The sequence below is a fragment of the Lissotriton vulgaris genome, chromosome 4_1 (assembly GCF_964263255.1).
Source record: "Lissotriton vulgaris chromosome 4_1, aLisVul1.2, whole genome shotgun sequence".
NCBI classification, from domain to species: Eukaryota; Metazoa; Chordata; class Amphibia; order Caudata; family Salamandridae; genus Lissotriton; species Lissotriton vulgaris.
In genome coordinates, this window is record NC_141691.1 from 2,002,754,028 (window position 1) to 2,002,775,547 (window position 21,520).

Consider the following 21,520-nt stretch of genomic DNA (forward strand, 5'->3'; position numbering starts at 1 on the left):
GTGCTCTGATTCTTCCAGTGTTCACATGTCTGATGAGATGTTGAATTCTGGTTCTGAATCTCATAGGAAATGTGTTACTTCTGATGATGTTATTCATCAAGGCCCTGGTTCTGAATCTCTTTGGAAATGTGTTACTTCTGATGATGTTATTCATCAAGGTCCTGCGCCTTCCCATTTTATGAGAAGGAGCGTTAGACCTCGTATCCTACCTGCTCGTTATCGTTAACTTTTATTCTTTTGGTTGTTTTGTTCAGGAACAAAGGAAGGTATGTAGTAATGTGTATTAGTTTTCAAATATTCCTTTCATGTTAATGTGTTATGTATCTATGATGTGTTATCCATGATGTCACCTTTGGAGCTTTGGGTAACTAAGATACCTGTAATGTAACAGTTAGGTCTATCTGCTGAACCTGGTGGAGCTGCATTCGCCTGCTCCACGACCATGTAGATTAAGAAATACTTATAGTATTTATACCCTGCTTCGGCCTCAATTACTACACTATCATCTCATTCTTATTAGGAACTAGATTACTACTGTGGTGAGAAGCTCTTTTCCTGCTGTAATACCCAGCTGCCTACACAAATCTACATAGGTTTGCAGACCTGATTGCAAAAACATTCGAAAAGTAAGGCTATGGTCTAGAAGATATTACACAAAACTCAGTAATTGTTAATAACATGAGCGCTAATGCAAAGGTGGCACCAACATTTTGCACGGGGATTGCGCATGAAGGCAAGCCTGTCGACTGTAACCACATCAATGCGATCAGACATTTGAAGGACACAATATGAAGACCTGAGGGTCCTCTTGAGTAGACATGTCTGTGGTATGTGGTCTTAATGCTGGGCATACTTCGAAGTCACTACCCAGAAGGCACCTCATCAAGGTGTCAAAACCCAAATTAGAGAGAGATTAATACATTTTTTTTAAAAATCCACAGAAATGGGGACACGGGGTGACCTTTGTATTTTTTTAAGAAAAAAGAAAGCATAGGTTATTGAAAAACAAAAAGCATAACATGTCCCAATGGAAGCCGTTCAGCAGGAACCACAAACACAATATTCAGTTCAGTTCACAGACCGCCCACTGCCCAGTCTTGTGGAGCTGTTTCACGAAGAGAAAGAGGATGTGAAGGGCGGCACATCAAGTAGAGGTTACACGAAAGGAAAAGGTGCGGAGGAAAGTCTTGAGGCAAAGAATTGACAGGAGGATCTTAAATGATGGCTGCTCCACAGACATCTGGCAGCCAAGGGTCTGAAACTATCAACAGTCAGCCTGTGAAGCCCCACAGACTTAACTGGAATCAATCATCTTGGAAACTGAAGTGAAGGGGCAGTGTCATGCAGTGATTAGTGTTGTATTCTCCATCAAAAAGCTTTTAGAATCTAAGCCGAAAACCCTCACATCTGTTCACAAGGCTTGGAGACTACATCTGGGAAACTTGGTGTGGTCCCTGGCTCTGCCTGGGTCAGTCAATGGAGATGTGCTCTTCCTCCCTCATGGTAATTCACATGGAAGTTGCAACACAAGGAATCCCATGTAGAGGAAATGGCAAAAATCAAAGAAATGTTACTCAGAAGCACTGAGGGAGATGAAAGCCAAGCTGCAAAATGTCAACAGTTGAAAGTAACAGGTCATAACCATATACAAACGCAGTAAGTCTCGAGTGGTGGCAGGAGATTGAGCAGGTCACTAAGCGCTGTTCCTCAGAACTGGTGGAAGCGGCCAGTGCCGGAACAAGGTAGACAAGGAAAAGATCCAGGGTAGCAGTGTGGGAGCCCCAGGATGTCTTTTTGTACATTACACAGTATCAGCTATTGTACTAATAAACAATCAGCTGAAAAATGGAGGGTGCAAGCCAAAGGATTCCTGCCAAGGTTTAGGCAGAGTCAAAGCAGATAACAGGGAACGTCCATCCCTTTGTTAGTGATGAAGGACAATATAAGGGAAAAAACGTCCATCTAGCGTCAAAGGCTCCAGGTGACATCCACCATTCACTGGTAACCTACTCCTTCCCTCCTGGTAAAGGAATGTGCTCAGACATTATCAGGCGCTTTTGTTAAGGTTGTGAATACTCCTGCTGAAGGACAACGAGTTCCTGTTTATACGAAACATTTCTGGTTAAACCTCCAGCTAAAAACCCATGAATAGATCTGGCAGACTCAAAAATATTTCAGCTCAATTATAGGCCTCAGCGTTGAAGAAAGGCCTTGAAAAAGTAGACACTCTGCAGGTATCATATCAACTTCAAGTATATGTGAACTGATTCAAAAGCAAGCCAGAATAGATACAGTGTATCAACATTTGTTGTCCGGCCTTCCGGACGATCTGGAGGCACAAAATCTTAAGTGGGAGGGCAAATTTGGGAAGACGAGGGTTGATTTGAGGCCTGCATTGGATTTAGCCAGTGACGTCTTAATCTCTGGTAGCCTCCGGTCCCAAAGTTACATGGCAATGTTTGATCTTTATTATACGCCTGCAAAAGTAGCAAAATGGGGTGGCAGGAAGGGCGATCGTGCAAGGTGTGAGCTGCACGCATCGGACTCTATTCAGATGTTTTATTCTTGCCCGAATCTGCGTGAATTTCTGGTTGATGTTGAGCGTTTCATCAACTCTACTCTTAATATCCAGTGTTCACTCTCCCCGGACATGGTGATGATCGGTTATGAAGGTGCAGTAGGGGCTAGTAATACGTGGTATGTATCCGCGTTCTTGTTCATAGCCATGTCAATGATTCAGCTATGTATTACCTCGCAATGGTTATGCCCCGATGCACCTACATTCACTAACTGGAGAGCCCGGTGACTTGCGATTTACAACCTGGAGTTCTCAGTATTCTCACTAAAGGGTAGGCGGAGGCGGATGCTGGGCTGCAAGATTTGGGCCCCGGTCGAGGAATGGCTAAAGTAGCTTGTGTGTCCATCATATTCAAGATGTTTGGTATTATGTTGGTATTGTTCCATGAATTCTTGCTGTCTTTTTTTTCTTTCCGTTCCCCTACCCCATTGATGATTTTGCTTTATTAATAACTGTCTCCCGCTGTTTATGAAATCTGATGCATGTAATTGTTTTGTTATTGACAGCCATGACTACAGTGTCTGCTTTTTATGTTCTTTCAACTGAAAAAAAAAAGGAAAAATACATTTCCGCCCCCCAAAAAAAGAAAACAATATGAAGTACAGGGCCACAGACTACTACAATATTAACAATTCGGTTTAAGTGATGATGTGCCCCTAGAGGGTGTAACTTTATGGGTGATGGAAATGGAGAAACAGACATGCAGCACCCTGGTGCAGCTGCAACTCTTCATCCCCCCTGACATGATCGAAGTGGGGATCCTGATTGACAGGTAGCAAGAGGTAGCTAAGAAATCTGAAGCAACACTTGGTTACTTCATGTTGTTTTGGGCTCAGAGGTCAATAGTGGTCCAACGCGAGATGGCCATGCCACCTCCTGTGGAATTTTCTCCTAGACCTTTCCAAGGTTCCCGTCTCTGTCACTGGTACTCTGCAACATGGACGCGAAACAGTTCCATGACAAGTCGGTGGCCTGAGGGGCTTTCAGACGACACTCTGACGGTGTTCCCCATTTGTGGAACAGGTAAGGACAACAAATTGGATCTGATTATTATCCATGATAGATAATCCATCATTTTTCAGAGAAGTTCTGCATTTAATGAATGAGAGCGGGCGGTCTCTTAAGGACGAGCTGGCATTAGTGGGCTGCAGTGCAGCAACAGCTAAAATTGGAGGAAGGCCACAAATCTCCTCGGATTTGTGAGTCACAAGTCCTTTTCCATACAGCCTAATGTTTGGGCCTACTGCTTGACTAACAGCTAACTCTGGATGGTCAACTTAAGCATCCGATAGTCCCTGCGCCATTTAACCCTGCATTTTAGCTAAATTGCACCCTCTTTTAGAAAAAAATTAGAGGACCCCAATAGCCACAGCTATTTTGTTAAACACTTTGCTAACTTCAATCTTTATTTCTGGAATTTATGAGTAATGAATATTAAACCTTTTTTCCAATGTTACTTCATAATCTTAATAAAAATGTGCTCTTATTTATATAAACTGGATTTGGATCTTGACATTCTGACTCTCTGTATCTTTTGGCTGCGCAGATGATGTAAACTGTGTTAAGTAATTGTATACTTTTTGCCCAAGAGGACAGCCTTGGAAAGCCACTTTGCAGTACTGGACTGTTATGCTGTCTCAACAGGCCCTGCCTGCTCTCTATGGAATGGGAGGGTAATTCTGGGTCAGGAGCTCTGAGCCCTCAATGCCAATAGTTTTTAAACAAAAGCGCACCAAATTCTGCTTGCGTCCGAGATTTGGCAGGAAGGTGGAGATGGAAGTCTAGAGGGAAGGCTTCTATCTGGGAGGAAGGGTGGCTACTCCCATGTCTCTCAGACATGTCCTACCAGTCCAATCTCTTTAGGGAACACCAGCACAACACTAACATCACTTACACTGAGGTGTTGTACCTGTGAAATCCAGGTAATTTAAGGGGTTTTGGAAAAAGGTGCATTGAGAGCAGAACCACACTCTTGAAGGCGCAAACAGGTATGTTCCTATCGCTGGACCAGGGAATCAGGGCAGGGAGAGCAGAAGGAAATTCTCCAGTAAAAATTCTAGGAAGGACACAATGAACTCTTCTCAACTCAACACAATTGGTGCCTGGGCCAGCTCAAAGGGGATTTGTGAAGGAAAGGCATGTGAAGCAATAGCACAAATGTCTCCCAGGACAAAGGAAAGCTCACACAGACTCACACACAGACACACAACCCTACACACTGCATCGGCCAACTCATGCAGCAGTGCAGTATCAGTGGTTTCTTTTCTTTGTCTCCTGCAAAGGGCTCAGTAATATTCTGGCGTATTCTGCACAAGGTATGCCATCTAGAATGTTGTGGAGATGGAATATACCAGTGGGCTATACAGTTAAAGACCACATGTGCAATCCTCCTACAAAAGTCTGGCTAGATGAGAATCATGGAATGTAAGGCCACATCTTCTGCCACGTACTGAGTCGCAAGCTGCAGTCGGACTCACCTGCAGGAAGCGGATGAGGTAACAGAGCACCATTTTGTTGATCTTGGGCAGTGAGTGGACGACGGCGATGGCCGCCTCTGGGTCCTCGTAGTGGGTGATGCACTCTTCGTAGAACTCGTGGGGTATCAGCGGCTCCTCCAGCTCTCGGTACCACAGCTTGAGCAGCGACGCTAAAGGGAGGCAGAAGAGAAATGGACTGATGTCAACCTGAGTACAGAGGTGATGGGACATTAGTCTCAACAGCACTCTAGCTATAAGGATACATTGTTCTCTACTCAAAATATACAGCTTGAAGAATTCAAACAGACATAAAAGAGACAGAGAAACAACAGGACTACCATTAATTCAATCACTAAAATACTAGGTCAAGCATGAATACATTTTACTTGTCTTTAGCCGAATATCTTTCTTTTATGTTCACCATTTTCTTACTATTCACAGAGATAGTAAGGTAACAAGAGTATGTGAAAGGGGGTGAAATGCAGCGACACTGGAATTAAGCACATAGTTAACTATATGATGCAGCAAGAAAAGACAATATATGTAACTTAATGTGCACATTTTATGATAGTATTACTTATTATGTTGTTATTTTATTCAGTCAATGGACAAATGTTTCATCTCATTAGTATCACTTTAACACACAAAAAATAAACAAGAGACTGAAACGTGACCCGTCAAACTTTGTGAAGGGCCTTCCACAGTGCAGCAACACATGTTGCTGAGTTTTAGTAACTTTTGATCCACTTGAGCAAGACACTAAACATTCCTTTTTGTTCAGATCTGCATATTAAGCAGCAGATGATGGATTATGTGGTAAATGCAGCAAATCCACAAATATGCAGAAAACGAAGCAGAATTGCATAATCCCGGTAGCCCTAGTGATATGTTGTAAAACGCCACCACACGTCAACAAAGGGACATTCAGAACCCTTAAGTTTGGTGAATGTTAGTAAAAGGAGTTTCAGTAAGAAGAACTGGGTGCTTTTGTTTTCACTGAATGACCTCTTTAAGTGTGTGCTGTGAAACCAATGTGTAACCTGTAGTAGAAAGGTTTGAATTAAAGAAGGGCTGAGTTTCGCAGTAATAACACCTGTTCTTTACAGCACTGTGAAAAAGCACACTAAGCAGATAAAGAGCTATATACAAATAAGCTATGTTGAAGATTGAGTACCTCACATGCCATCATCTACAAGAACACCATCTGCTGCACGACCTCCTCAGACATCTTGACCCTGATATTATGGAGCATCTCACCTTCCACCTCCATACAGATGGAAAAAATACCATTAGAGGCAGCCTCTACTACAGACCACCAGAACCACACCCCAGTTTCTGCAACAACATGCCTGACCTCATCGCCCGATCGCCATCGACTCCATGCACTACATCTTCTTTGAGGATCTTAAAATCCACCTCAAAGACCCCAGCTACACCAAAACAACTGACCTCCTGGAATGCATGAGCAACATCGGCCTCAAGCAACTTGTCACCAACCCATCCACATTGCAGGAGACACGCTCAACCCCATTTTCACATCCAGCGACTAAAACGAGTACAGCCACGTCCCACTGCTCACCCGGTCCGCACAATACAACATCCACTTCACCATCTCAGGACCTACTGGCACCATGGCCACCAGCTCCAAGCGCAGAAACTGGAAAAATATATCAGAAGACCAGTGGAAAAAGGCTCTCATCCCCCACTTCCCAGACACAACATGTAAACCAGAACAGGCTGCGAAGAACTTCTGCCAGTGGAACACTCAATGTACTGACACAATCCCTCTTGCCAAGCCTGCCAAATTCAAAAGACCTGACGGAAAAGCCAGCTGGTTCACTGCGTTTCTGACATCCACCAAATGCAACTGTTGGGAACTATAAAGGAAGTGACGCACCTGATTCAAAGCGGCAGGAGACCATACCACCTTCAAGACAGCACTCAACCAGTTCCACCATTTTCTGAAAGAAACAAATAAGAACGCCCTGGCAGACCTTCTAGAAACTAGCATAAACAGCAGCAAGCAAGCTCTTTGCCATCGTGAAGGAGTTCTCCATCCCTGCGTGTGTGACACCCTGGTGGACTTATTCCACAACAAGATCTCAGCCATTTACGAAAACTTCAAACCTCGACCCACCACCCCTGACAGCATCAGCCGGCTCACACCCACAAAGACAACCCCTGAACACCTGCTCAGCCTCTCACAACTTAAGCCACAATCTCCATGAACTGTGTGCACTCGAGAGCACCAAATGACCCCTGTCTCCACCACGTCTTCATCCTCTGGAGCAAGACAATTGGAGACGAGCTCAAGAAAATCCTGAAAACCTGCATCACCTCAGCCTCCTTTCCTGAGCACTGGAAAAATGATCAAATGAGGCACCTCCTTAAGAAATTATCTGCCGACCCAGCAGGACCGAAGAACTACGGACCCTTCTCCTTGCTCCCATTTCCAGCGAAGGTTCTTGAAGGCAATCAACCAGCAACTCACCGAACACCTGGAAAACAATAACCTCATGGGCCCCTCTAAATCCGAATTCCGAGCCAACCACAGGACAGAGACAGCCCTGATTGCAGCCACATATGACTTCAGGACCCTCCTGGACCACTGCTACATTAAAGCCTTCATCCTCCTGGACCTGTCAGCTGCCCTTGACACCGTCTTCCATCACATCTTGATCACCAGACTCCACCACATCGGAATCTAAAGAGATGCCCTCAAATTGATCGCCTCATACCTCACCAGACGAACCCAGAGAATCAGTTTCCCACCGTTCACCTCGGACCCCAAGAAGATCTGTGGCGTCCCCCAAGAATTGTTCCTCAGCCTCACCCTTTTCAACATGTACATGACCCCCCCTAGCCAGCATTGTTCACATGAACTCAACATCATCTCCTACACCAACTACACCCAGCTCATCTTCTCCCTGTCAGAAGACAACTCCACCACCAGAGCCAACTTTCATAGATGTATGATGACGTCGCCGACTGGATGAAGGACAACTGTCTCACACTCAACACAGACAAGACATAAGTCATCATCTTCGGGATCAAAACTTCCCCATGGAACGACTCATGGTGGCGTGCAGAACTTGACCCATCCCCTGCTCTGACAGATCCTGCCCGCAACCTCTGCATCATCTTGTACAGCAAGCTATCCATGAAAAAACAGGTAAGCGGTGTCTCATCCCCCTGCTTCCATACCTTACGCATGTTCCGCAAGATCTTCATGTGGCTACCAGTCAACACCAGGAGGACCCTCACGCAGGCCCTTGTCACCAGCAGGCTGGACTACGGGAACACGCTCTACATTGGAATCATCGCACTCCTCCTGAAGATTCTACAGATCATACAAAACTCAGCAGCCAGCCTCGTCCTCGACTCCCTCAGACAAACCAACATCACACCCCACCTCAAGGAGCTACCCTGGCTCCTGATCCAGAATAGATGCCAGTTCAAGATGTGGCCCCACGCATACAAAGCACCGAACAAAGAAGAACCAGCTAACATCGACAAACGCATGACCTTCCACCAACCGACCAGACACCTGCCTCTTCCTCACAGACACCACCCCAGATCTACCGAAGCAACAGCAGTGGGCATTCCTCACACCTGGCGGCCAAAGCTTGGAAACCTTGCTGCACCTCAAGACCACCTCATCACTCCAACAATTCAGGAAAGGACTCAAGACCTGGCTGTTAGAAAGAACAGATCGCCGCCATGAAGCCGTTAGCAACTCCTGCACTTTGAGACCCTCACGGGTGATTTACTGCCTTTTACAAATCCTTGATTGCAGGAGTCCCAAAGCTGTAGACATGCAGATGGCATGTGCTATCCCTAACATGCGGTGTCCCTGGATTCCCTAGGCTGTAGAAATGCAGATGACATGTGCTAGCCCTACTGTGATGCATTGTACCATGTCCCTAGCTGCAGACATACAGATGACATGTGCTATCCCTACCATGCGGTGCCACCTGAGGGCCTAGGCTGTAGACAGAAAGAGGACATGTATCATGCGGTGTAGTTTGAGTCCCTAGGCATACAGATGACATGTGCTATCCCTACCATGTGGTGTTGCCCAAGGCCCTTTCTGTAGACCTCGAGATGACATGTGCTACCCCAACAATACAGTGCCAACCACATCCCTAGGCTGTACTCGTATAGATGACCTGTGCTACCCCTACCACGGGGGTCTCTGGAGTCCCTACGCTGCAAGCATACAGATGACATGAACATGCTCCATGATGGTAGCTCTGGGACCCTTCATCTTCATCACTGCCAGACACTCAGCCTTCATGAAAGGACTCCTTCCTGTCCTCGGTGCCTGGGATACGGGTTTTTATCCCGTGGGAGGGAACGGATGGTCATAGAACAAAGCGCTATGATGCGACCAGCATGACTGTGTCATATGTTTTGTTCCCGTTTCATTGGGTGGGGAGGAAGGCAATACAGACAACGGGAGGGTGTGTATGGAATGAAATAAGTACAAGAAAAGTAGGAAGCAGTGGAATTTCACAAGAACTACATTTCTGTAAACCAGCCGCAGGGTAGTTACATGTCAAGTATGCGCGAGGCAGACAAAAAAAGAGTACCTCTGAGGACTCCAATGCTTATCCCTCTCAAATACATATCTGCCAAGTAGTTCCGTGTCATGTATGACACAATCATCCCTTTGTTGTCTCAAGGGGAGGTACATTTTTGGCACCCTGGTCCCAATGTTTCCACAGTTGCAAATAATGTGCTCCTCTTCCCCATCACAAGTAGACGCCAGTGGTAAGTTTGGTAACTTATATATACTTATTTCATGCAACTGATAAAATCAGGAAATGCAATGAAGACTCTTACCCGCAAGGGTCTTCCTTGTTCGCGCTATATAAAACTTTCTAAATAAATAAATAAAGCTGATCTGAAAGCACTTCACCAACGAGAGTGTAAACAGAGAAACAATACAGTGTGTGGAGTGCATTGTAAAAGTAATCAGTAATGGAACACATAGGGCAACATTGTAGCCCTTTGTGCCATAAATTACACGAAACGCACAATTTCGGGTGAGCATTGAAAGCAAGGGCTCGTGTTCAAAAGTCACCCGAGATAACGGCACGGGTACTGGTCCCAGCAGCAAATGCCTCGTGCCGGACATTCATTTGTGAAATCTGTCTCACTCGAGAAGCTCGGCTTTCTGCTTGCAGCAGTGCCCGTCTGTAAAAAAAGAAAAAAAATGTTTACATCGAAATGCCGCAAAGTCTGCATTTGACGCGAAATGTCAGGCATACACCGTCCGTTTCGCATACGGCGCCCAATGCGAAATCGTGCGCATCCTGAACATTAAGAAGCGTAATGAACATTTTACACCAGCCTATAATCTATGCTGGTGGATTGTTTTCACGCCATGTGTCCAACATACATAAAGCCAATCCATTCGGCACTCCGGAGCCTTGCTCTGGGTGGGAGGCTTTGCTGTGCCTGGGAAGCCTACGTCATGCTTCCGTTTATTGATATTTAGACATGTGGTGGGCGGCCACGATGGTAAACACCGCAGTCGAACACTAAGCATCATTTGTTCCCTCGTCTGTGTCATCGAGTCAGCCTCATCATTCATTATGCAGATGAGCCGCGCCACAGAGGCCCGCTTCAATTAGAGTCGCGGAGACGGGGATGTACGGAGACAAGAAAGGGCCATAACTCTGCCGAGAAGGCCTGCGGCCCACCAGCTGTCCGCCCGCCCGCCCGCGCGCCTCTTCACTTTCTGCCTCGTAAGCATCCGTGCGCTTGGCACAGGCTGGAGGCCGGCGGGGGCTTTTCATTTAATGTGCATGTTATGTTACCATAAGAGGCCACGAGGACGCTTTTCCAAGGCTCCTGTCACTCAAACAACCCACCTTAAATCCCAGCAGCGCAACGCAGACCAGCTCCGCTTACTGCTCTCCAACCTTAGCCTGGCTTCCCTCCCACAGATGACTTGGATGGTCGAGAGTGGGGCATCCACCATCTTTAGTCGGACACACCTATAATTATATAAGGAATAGACCTGCGCAGCTCCACGTATTTAGCAAACACTACCCGGCCAGCTGACTTTGCACTGCGCTGTAAATTCTAGACATTAAAGGCACAGACCTGGGCATTCCGACAGCAAGCCCATATCAACATCTGCCTAATTAGGTGACCTTTGACCGTACTCACAAGGGTCATATTGTACATATTGTTGTCAAAACCCATCCGAGCAGGGGCTGTATTACTAGTGCTTTAAATGGAAAAAAATAAGTGCAGGTACTCATTAAAATGAGCTAGAGGTGTAATGAGGGGGCGAGGCTAAGGGCAAGACTTGATGAAACTTAACAACTTCTATATTACTTGCAGCCCATACCAAAACACACGAGAAATATGTTTATATAAACAAAGCAGTTTAACTCATTACACAAAATGGAAAAAAAATGCGATAATATGGTAACATTTCATTTTTTTTTTCAATAGTTGCACCGTTGTAATGTAATACTGTTAATTGCTGTTTGGCACAATACTATATATTTTTTTAGCACGCGAGTAGGAAGAGACTGAAAATACCCCCACATTGCACCAAAGCGCTTATGGCACCAAGCAAGTGTAACAACTCATCATGACCCTCCTCAGAAGATATCTCTTGTCTCTTCCATAGATCTATCCATTCATCCTTTCACTCTACCATTTACACCTGCTGATGTCCACCATTTAACCTTTACATTCTATTGTCTAATCAGTCTTTCATCAATCATTCAGTATTTCACTATTCGATCTATTCACCCTTTATATCTAAACCTATCCACCTCCAAACCTATCCATTCATCCATTCACTCATCCATCTCTGTACCCACCCTTTCCCTCATCCAGCAATCAACCCTTTCACTCCTTTATTCCATCCACCCTTTCACTCAATCCCTCCTTTCACTCATCCATCACCCACCCTTTCACCCATCCTCTCTACCCTTCATTCATCCATCCAATCTTTCACCTATCCACCATTTTATCCAATCATCCACCCTCTTTCACCCATGCATGCTTTCACTCATGTATCCATCTATTCATCTACCCATCCATCTATAGATCCACCCTTGCTCACTCATCCATCCACCCACTCACTCACTCATCCACTCACCCATCAACCCATAACCCTCCCTTTTATGTTATTTATGAATTTTTGTCGCCTATCAGACATGTACAAACAAAGTGCCACACATTTTCTTTAAAATACCTCCTGAGTGTCTTGATTCTCTCTCTCTTTCACTTTTCTCTAACAAAAACAGGCATACAAATACAGGCAAACACACAAACGTAAGCAGACACACAAAAGACTCGGGTATGATAAAACCTTGTAATACTCTTCACCTACCATGGCTTTGTTAATTGCCACCAGGTCCGGACTGGCCGTAGCCTGATTGCCCCTGCCAGGAGACTGCCATGATGCCTGTGTATGCACAAATGCACAGGATAGTGAGAATGTGATTGACAGCGTAAAGAGGACATTCTCCCAGGAGGAAAATCGCACCCTCCCGGCACTCCGCTGCTGCTTTTTTAACAATAATTCTTTCAATAATAGTTTTGGTCAATTGGTATTTAATTCCATTAGAAATTTCATTTAAATCAACTTGTGGCTATGCAGCACTAAAGTTGACTTCACATTCTGCTTAGCACACATTTTCACATTGCTTTAGCACAAACCCCGATTCCAAAATCAAGAAGATCACTCTTTTTAATAATCCAAGCGCTTGATACCAAAGTGTGTATAAACTAATTGTGATACTGAACTTCATAGATCAGTATTCAAGTGAATGAGAACCCGGTGCAACCCAGAAGTTAATCAAGTTAATCAAGTGAACTCCGCTTCACCTAAAATAGAAGACGTCACAATGCCGGGACGGGGTGTCAATTACATGGAATAAAAGAACGTGTAATGTGACAAAGAATTGAAAGGAAACAAAAAATAGAAAATGTAAATGTGAGCCACTGTCTCTAATGTACAATAACTGTGAATGGAAACCAAGTAAGACGCGAACTGTGGGTCGAATTCAGCAAGGAATACCCACTGGCACCCTAAACATAAGGACAGGAACCACTTCAAGCATTGCGCTTATTTATACCTAAAGGAGCGCAATCACAACCTTTGTTTTTGCAATTTGATTGACAGCACAGGGCCTGAATGGACCCTGCTCCATCAAACACATCACAGGGTGAGGGTGAGCACCGGACATTATTCAAATGAGCCCTGCGGAATAGCTCAGCTGGGGCTCAGATCGGCGAGAAAGAAGCACAGCCAATGAGCCGACCATTTCATGAGTACCGGTACTCTCCAGGGCAGTGGAGAAGTGCCGGTACTCAGTGCGATAATTCTAAGAAGTGCGGTACTCGGTACCGGCCCATTAAAAGCACTGTGTATTACAGATGACTGCGCTGGCGCCAGTTGTCGCTGTGCGCCAGGCCCGACGGCATTACAGAGGATCGGCCTGTAGTGCACCGTGATGTTGGCGCAGACTTTGAACTCTGTCTTTATGAGCATTTGCTTCTGTGCACATACTGTATTAGCACAGAGATGCAAACGCACATAAACACAGACATACTCTGGTGCACAGCGACAATTAGCGCTGGCGCAGTCATGTGTAATAGGCCCCAGGTGGCATTTGACTGTCCTGTATGTTGTGCACCAGGGGCCGTATTTCAATAGGTGCCCCGGGTGCACAACAGGCACTTGCGCCCGCTGTGCGCACCCCCGGGGTACTTTGGCATAGGAGAAGGGGGCGCAGACGCTTGTGCGTCCCCATCTATATTACCGATAGCCCTGGCGCACTTAAAGCGCCCGCGCAATCAACAGAGGGTGTTCCCTCATTTGCATAGGGGAGTGCCCTATGCAAATGAGGGGATTCCTTTGACTTGGCGCCCACGCCATATTACAGGCACAGGCACAGAGTCAAAGCAGCCCTCGGGGGCCATTTAAAAGGTGGCGCAGTGTTAGTGCACCTCCTGACAGCAGCACTCTGCAGAAGGGGTCCCATAGACCCCCCCCGCCAGACGTCCACTTGGGCGGGTGCAGTCACTGCGCCAGAACCCCGCCGTGCCTGCCATCGAGCGACCGGCTACCAAAGCACTTAGGAAACACTATCTGCCAGAGCCCCGCCATGTCAATCTATGAACGGCCAACCATTAACGATTCCCGCTAGTACCCCACTGTGACAGCCACAACGCGAACGGCCGGATAATACTTCGCAATCGGCCCCCTGACCACAACGAAGGCTGTTACATCCCATCCCGAGCAGGGGCGTAGCTAGAGCTTGTGGCGCCCGGGGCTATCCTTCAGATTGCCGCCCCCCTGGGAGGGTGCTCGGGAAAAGCCCCCCTGGGAGGGTGCTCGGGAGAAAGGACGTCGAGCACCTGAAAGAGGTCCGAGAGACACGTAGTATCGCCGCTAATAGTTACCTCGATCATGCAAGTTACATACACATACATGACACGGTCCAGGTCTAGACAGCCCCGTCCCCAAAATAGTGCCGCCTTGGGCAGACCAACCCCACCTAGCTACGCTCACACTCACTCTTCTCTCCATCCATCCTCATCTCCACCCAGCTATTCATCTCACACGTTAACACGTCAAAACAATATGGAAAGAAACCTTTATATTCTTCCTCAAGACCCTACTAAATATAAACCTTACATAAATTTCCAGGATTAAGATCGCCACATATTACCCAGCATAGTGACAGAAATAGAAGAATCCAGTGGACTGTATGTTGGCCTTGCTCTGTTACTCAAGTACAAAACCCAGCGTGTACAAAAGGCAGCAGTAAGGCTTCTTCTACATCTTACAGCCACAGAGCTTAGTAACGTATGTCGCACCTCCAATAGCCCCCAGTTTCTCAGAGGATTTTCTTCGAAGGGCTTGGCATAGTCCACAAAATTACCTACTGAGCTTACATGAGACATGAATGTCCCTGACCAAAACCTAGAGTCAGTATCTAGACACCTCCCCTTTCCACAAGAGGGGAAATGACACCCTTCTCACTCCAAGCAGCTAATACCATGAGACATGTTTCCTAGATTAATTTACAACTTTTTAGAATACCCAAGATTTAGGAACGATCTAAAATAAGGCACTTTCCCACATCTACTAAACAATACGCAAATACTAGTGCAATGCCATCTCACCCTTTATTACTTACTAAGTTCCCACTCCTGTCCACCTAGGGACTTTAGATTCCATCAACGAGCCTACAATCACATACTACCCCTATGCATCATATATCAAAGTCCAACAACAAATCATGATTGAATCACCATATCCATCTATCTTCTTTTACTTATGTTGCTATCTTTAATTTCTTTACTATATTGTCTTATGAGGCTGAGCTCGTGCTTTTGCTTATATTATGCTCCTGTAGAACCCCTATATCATTACCGGTTGCAAAGTATGCTGCTTACTTACTTATTTCTAAAATTCATTTTAATTTAGCTGCCTGTGTATACTTTTGTAATAAAATGTTCCAAAAACAACAGAAAAAATAATGAGGCAAGAGGGCAATGTGCAGATATAAATACAAATATACACATGAGCAGCTGTGCAGCAATGTGGGGATCTACCCACCTCACAAAGGGAAACAATAGTAAAATGAAAAAAAACATTAAACTAGAAGGACGCATTGGCTGTTTGAATGACACTACAGCAGACCAAAGGATAAGGAGAGCTAACTGAAAGCCTCTGGCTCAAAAGTATTATATATGAGGTCAATGAACTTCAGGGGAGCATGCAGCAGGCTGCACTGATGTATGCTTCCCTCAATGCCCTCAGGCCACTTTCCCAAAGTGGAAACTGTCTCTCAAGGACAGCTTCCACTTTGCAAATGTATACCACCAATTATGCGGGTGGTATCCTTTCAATGCTTTGTGACTGCAAATGGGGGCAGCAACCATTGCTATATAACCTTCTGAGTCACAAGGAAGTGGGGCGGCATGTTTATACACCGTTTTTTCTTGCAAACCGCAAGCAGTTGCAAAACGGGCATTGCGAAGTGCAAATCCATTTGTGACCCCTGTTATCAGTACATAATGACACTGGGTGGGTCATGCACTTGGATTGGCTCTAGTTTTGTTCACCAAAGCCCTGTGAGTGCAAAACGCGCTAGTACATCGAGACCTAGGTCATGTTTCTTTAAAACCTTTCCAATAAAGGAGTAGGGGGTGTGAGTTAGTGATAGAGCATGCATGAAAGATTCAGTTTCTGATGACAAAATATCAGTCACAGGGGACTATTTTACTCCTCGCCATTCACAGTCACAAGAAAGACAAATAAAGATTTACTTTCTGTGTCTTCAGCTTGTGGCGGCATGGTTATAAACAGCCCTGTGACTGGTGGATTGTCAGGGATAATTCCATACATTAGCTACCAAAATATATCGCTATAAGCGGAGGCCACAAGCCTAGTTTCATGGGCGTCCGCAGAAAATCTTTCAGGGGAGGGCATCATTTTAACATCATCCATCCTCTGCGCGGCACGATCCATAGCTGCCAGGTTTTGAGATTGGTTATGTGTGACATTTCACAATTGCCATGATTTTATGTGTGACACTTCATTGACTTTGAGTGACACTTTACTGTATGTGGAGTTGTATCATGGAGTATAAAGAGATTATTTGTTACAATAACGCCCTTTTCTAAATCGTAATGTTCTAGAAGGGCTTTGAAAGCTTCTGCAACATCAGACGCACATGATGCTTACATTGGCATGTCACAACTTCAGGACGCCGCAATGACTTGGATTCTATAGGCTATTGACAGGCAGAGCAAAGCTGCAGCAGGGAGCCTGTCACCAGTACTATAGCAACCCCTGTGCTCTTTACTCCTACGTCTGAGTCTGCTAAAAGTCAGACAGAGGTGGGGAGTACAGTGAAAGTTTGGAGCAGCGATGCTAAACAGCTGGGTTCCTGGCACTACAGACCGAGTCAAAAACACAGCATAAAATGAGGATTCCACTTGTGATATTTTCTCGACCATGCTTTCTTTCTGGTGAAAGTAATTCCATCTGTGAATTCTTTTCTAGATTGACCACTTTTCTCATTGGTCAGAAATGTCTCCATTTTCATCTGTTCCTAAAACAATCCCTGAACTAGTCAATCACAAGACAAAGCTCCAGAGGCTCGGACCATACTTTTGTTTTACAGACTAGAACATTCTTAGCACACTCCTTTCTCTTTCCTACTAGCTTCCCCATCCTTCTCATCCATTAATTCACATTATCTTCCTGTCTTAATTGCTAGTCCTTTTCCTTTATGTATGTATGTTTTTTCTCTTGCCTTAATCTTCTCTTTCTCTACTTTTACCCTTTCCCCCTTATCTTCATCCCCCTCTCGCTTTAATATCTCAACTTCTCTATCTTGTCCTTGCACACTCCTCAAGCTTTCCTGCGTTCTCTTGTTCATATTGCATCTCGCTCTTCTTTTAGTCCATATATCCTTCCATAGCACCCTTTCCTCCATCTTTACTATGCAATATTCATGCCCATATATATTTGGTGCTGTTGTTTCACATACTGTGCAAAGCTTTCTGTTATACACTGTTTAGATGCCAACTGTCCCCTTACCGTGTGTGACATTATCAGCTAGTTCTAGCTTTTTAAGCAATTTTCATTGCACTCTGGGATTTGTAGTTTTTCTTATTTTTCTATTTAATAATTTGAGTTTAAATGCCCAGTGTGCGAAGTGATTTAAAACTGGGAGTGAAACATGACTGAAGGACATGGCAGCAACTTGATATTACAAGTGTTCTGCTTAGCTTCTTTCCCTGTTGTCGTCACTGTGTTTCTGCAGTCACTGTGATTGTCTCTCAGATTCTGAGAGTTACAGCTCAACTGTCAACTGTCATCTCCGATTACATTACCATAGATTCTTGACAACATGGTGATCTTGTCTTTGGTTTGTTGTTAACCTTCCAAGGCCTCCCATTTAGTTTCCCTAATCGTCGACCTCACCTCCAATGACGTCTCAACTCTATTGTCTGGACTGACTTTGTGTTCTTCGATGCACCTCTCCTTACATCACTGGTTGACGGTTATGAGATGCTGCTGTCCGCACAAAGAGCAGCTGGACTAGTCAGCTCACCGAGCACCAGTGGTCGACGGTTGTGCTGTCCAATCCCAGATGTGATTGAGCCTTTTCCTAATAAGAAAAAAGGGCAATCTCTCCACAGCCAAGCTTAGCATCACACGCATGTGGTCTGACATCACTGCAGCATCCCCCAACCAGCGCAAGGGAAGAAAGCGGTCTTGTGTATAAAGATTAGATGCAGGAGTAAAGAAAGGGGTCTCAGGAGGTACAGGCTCGGGTGCTGTCAGCTGCACCCTGTTTAGAATCCACTACCTTTTACTGCGAGTGGCACAGTGCTCACATGGGCTGGTGCAGTAAATACCTTTAGTCACCTTGTTAAAAAAATCAATCTCTCCAGGTCATCCCCGCACCGGACGGACCGGCGATCCAGGGGGGGGCAAGCGCCCCTCCTTGCCCCCTCCTTCAGACGCCCGTGCGTGCCTAGTTTCCTGTCAGCCGCATATGCATCTGTAGCCCCTCATGCAGCATCCCGCCCGCGCGCAGCCCTCTCCAGCTCCTTGCTGCCCTTTGCTTCATTCGCTCCTTATTTCGGCGCTCTTTTAAGTAACGCACTGACCTCCTGCTCTGCCTTCTAAGTTATTTTAACGTTCCCATACTAGTAGCCAGTAGCGTGGCCTCCTGCACATTTAGCGCTTACATATGTAATTGCATTCCGATGGTATGCCAAGCACTTTACATCAGCTAGATGAGATTTAGTTCAGACAAGGTGAATATAATGCATTTAGTTAGTGCCAATATCACAACCTTCAGCCCTAATGCGCCGTTTACAAGAGAAGCCTCGGCAATTACAGTTTTACAACATTGCGGTGGTTTTCATAAGAACAAACGTTACGTAATGATCAATTCGGCAAGTGGGTTGCTGGATAAAAATTCAAATGGAATTAATTTTCGCTTTACCTTAATTTGGCCGTCAGTGTCTCTCTCGACTCTCGAGGCGGCACAGATGGCAGGCCAGGCCCAGTGCATGCAAGCACCAACAGTCAATTCAAGAGAGCGCACTGCGCACGCACTAGTCTGCGCCACTGCTACAGTGCGGGGGCTGGCCAAACAGATACCCAGGGCCGTCATTGGTAGCGCTTTCGCGCTCTACAGGATTGACGGCCCTGGCTGGGACATACCGCCGGCGCTGTGTGTTTGTCTGCAAGCAGGTGTGCTTGCACTTCACTGCCGCCTCCAAAATGGTGCCGCCTGGGGCGGACCGCCCCCCCCGCCCCCCCCTAGCTACGCGGCTGATCCCGATCCTAGACGTTGCTCCACACAGGAGAACGCATCCTTCCAATACAGGCAAATGTTGAAACAATCTTAAGCCAAACATGACTAACACTTTTGTCCTGATGATGATGTCCTGTATTTAAGTTGTGGCATCAAAGCGTCGTCGACCAATGAGCACCATATGTACTAACTAATGTCATACAATGCCTCTTACAATGGGTGTGTTAAAATAGAATCAAGTCTGTCAAACTGAATACAAGTACAGACCGCCTTGTGCGCTTTTGCCAAAACCCTCCCTTCTTGTTTTGTCTTGTTCACCGTGGGTCACGGGTCGTGCCCACTTGTTATGTTATTTTATGTTGATTCTATGAGCTATTTCAAAATATTGTAATTATTAAAATCCTGTCCGGCTGGACAAAGGACATACGTATGATCCTGTGTATGCCAATCATTTCCCTGATCCTGAAAAACTAGGGTCCACTGTTCCTTAAAATAAAATATATTTATCCACAGCAAGCTGGCATAGAATCTAGCTACCGAAAGCACCTCTGACTGTACACTGGAAAAGAAAGATGCCTTCTGTACTGTATGCTCTGTACGTAGAAGGCGCTCACTGTACCGCTCCACCGCAGGGGGACCTCTGACTGTACTGTATGCTCTGTACGTAGAAGGCGCTCACGGTACCGCTCCACCGCAGGAGGGTGACCTCTGACTGTACTGTATGCTCTGTACGTAGAAGGCGCTCACTGTACCGCTCCACTGCAGGGTGACCTCTGACTGTATGCTCTGTACGTAGTAAACGCTCGCTGTACTGCTCCACCGCAGGCTGACCTCCGACCGTACTGGGATGCTCTGTACTTTGAAGGCGCTCACTGTACCGCTCCACCACAGGGTGACCTCCAACTGTACTGTTTGCTCTGTACGTAGAAGGCGATCACTGTACCGCTCCACCGCAGGGAGACCTCTGACTGTACTATATGCTCTGTACGTAGAAGGAGCTCACTATACCGCTCCACCGCAGGGTGACCTCCGACTGTACTGTATGCTCTGTACGTAGAAGGCGCTCACTGTACCGCTCCAATACAGGAGGGTGACCTCTGACTGTACTGTACGCTCTCTACGTAGAAGGTGCTCACTGTACCACTACACCACAGGGTGACCTCTGACTGTATTGTATGCTCTGTATGTAGAACGCGTTCACTGTACCGCTCCACCGCAGGGTGACCTCTGACTGTACTGTATGCTCTGTACGTAGAAGGCGCTCACTATATTGCTCCACCAAAGGGGGACCTCTGATGGTACTGTATGCTCTGTGCGTAGAAGGTGTTCACTATTGCTCTCCTCCGCGTGGTGACCTCCTCTGTACTGTATGCTCAGTACGTAGAAGACGCTCACTATAGCTCTCCGCCACAGGGTGACCTACGACTGTACTGTATGCTCTGTATGTAGAACATGCTCACTATACCATTACCACAGGGGGGTGACCTCCGACTGTACTGTATGCTCTGTATGTTGAAGGCGCTCACTGTACAGCTCCACTGCAGGGTGACCTCCGACTCTACTGTATGCTCCGTACGTAGAAGGCGCTCACTGTACCGCTCCACCACAGGGTGACCTCTGACTGTATTGTATGCTCTGTATGTAGAACGCGTTCACTGTACCGCTCCACCGCAGGGTGACCTTTGACTGTACTGTATGCTCTGTACGTAGAAGGCGCTCACTATATTGCTCCACCAAAGGGGGACCTCTGATGGTACTGTATGCTCTGTGCGTAGAAGGTGTTCACTATTGCTCTCCTCCGCATGGTGACCTCCTCTGTACTGTATGCTCAGTACGTAGAAGACGCTCACTATAGCTCTCCGCCACAGGGTGACCTACGACTGTACTGTATGCTCTGTATGTAGAACATGCTCACTATACCATTACCACAGGGGGGTGACCTCCGACTGTACTGTATGCTCTGTATGTTGAAGGCGCTCACTGTACAGCTCCACTGCAGGGTGACCTCCGACTCTACTGTATGCTCCGTACGTAGAAGGCGCTCACTGTACCGCTCCACCACAGGGTGACCTCTGACTGTATTGTATGCTCTGTATGTAGAACGCGTTCACTGTACCGCTCCACCGCAGGGTGAC

The 21,520-nt window shown here is 46.2% G+C and overlaps 1 protein-coding gene across 1 annotated transcript in view; it reads right to left on the reverse strand.

Annotated features, from left to right (window-relative positions):
- The window catches only part of ARHGAP39 (Rho GTPase activating protein 39), an 840,128-nt gene that overhangs the window by 3,502 nt on the left and 815,106 nt on the right, over nucleotides 1-21,520 (reverse strand). The window contains exon 9 of the mRNA XM_086966339.1: nucleotides 5,056-5,225. Within this exon, the coding sequence (XP_086822465.1) occupies nucleotides 5,056-5,225 (170 nt within the window). The remainder of the gene's footprint in view (nucleotides 1-5,055; nucleotides 5,226-21,520) is intronic.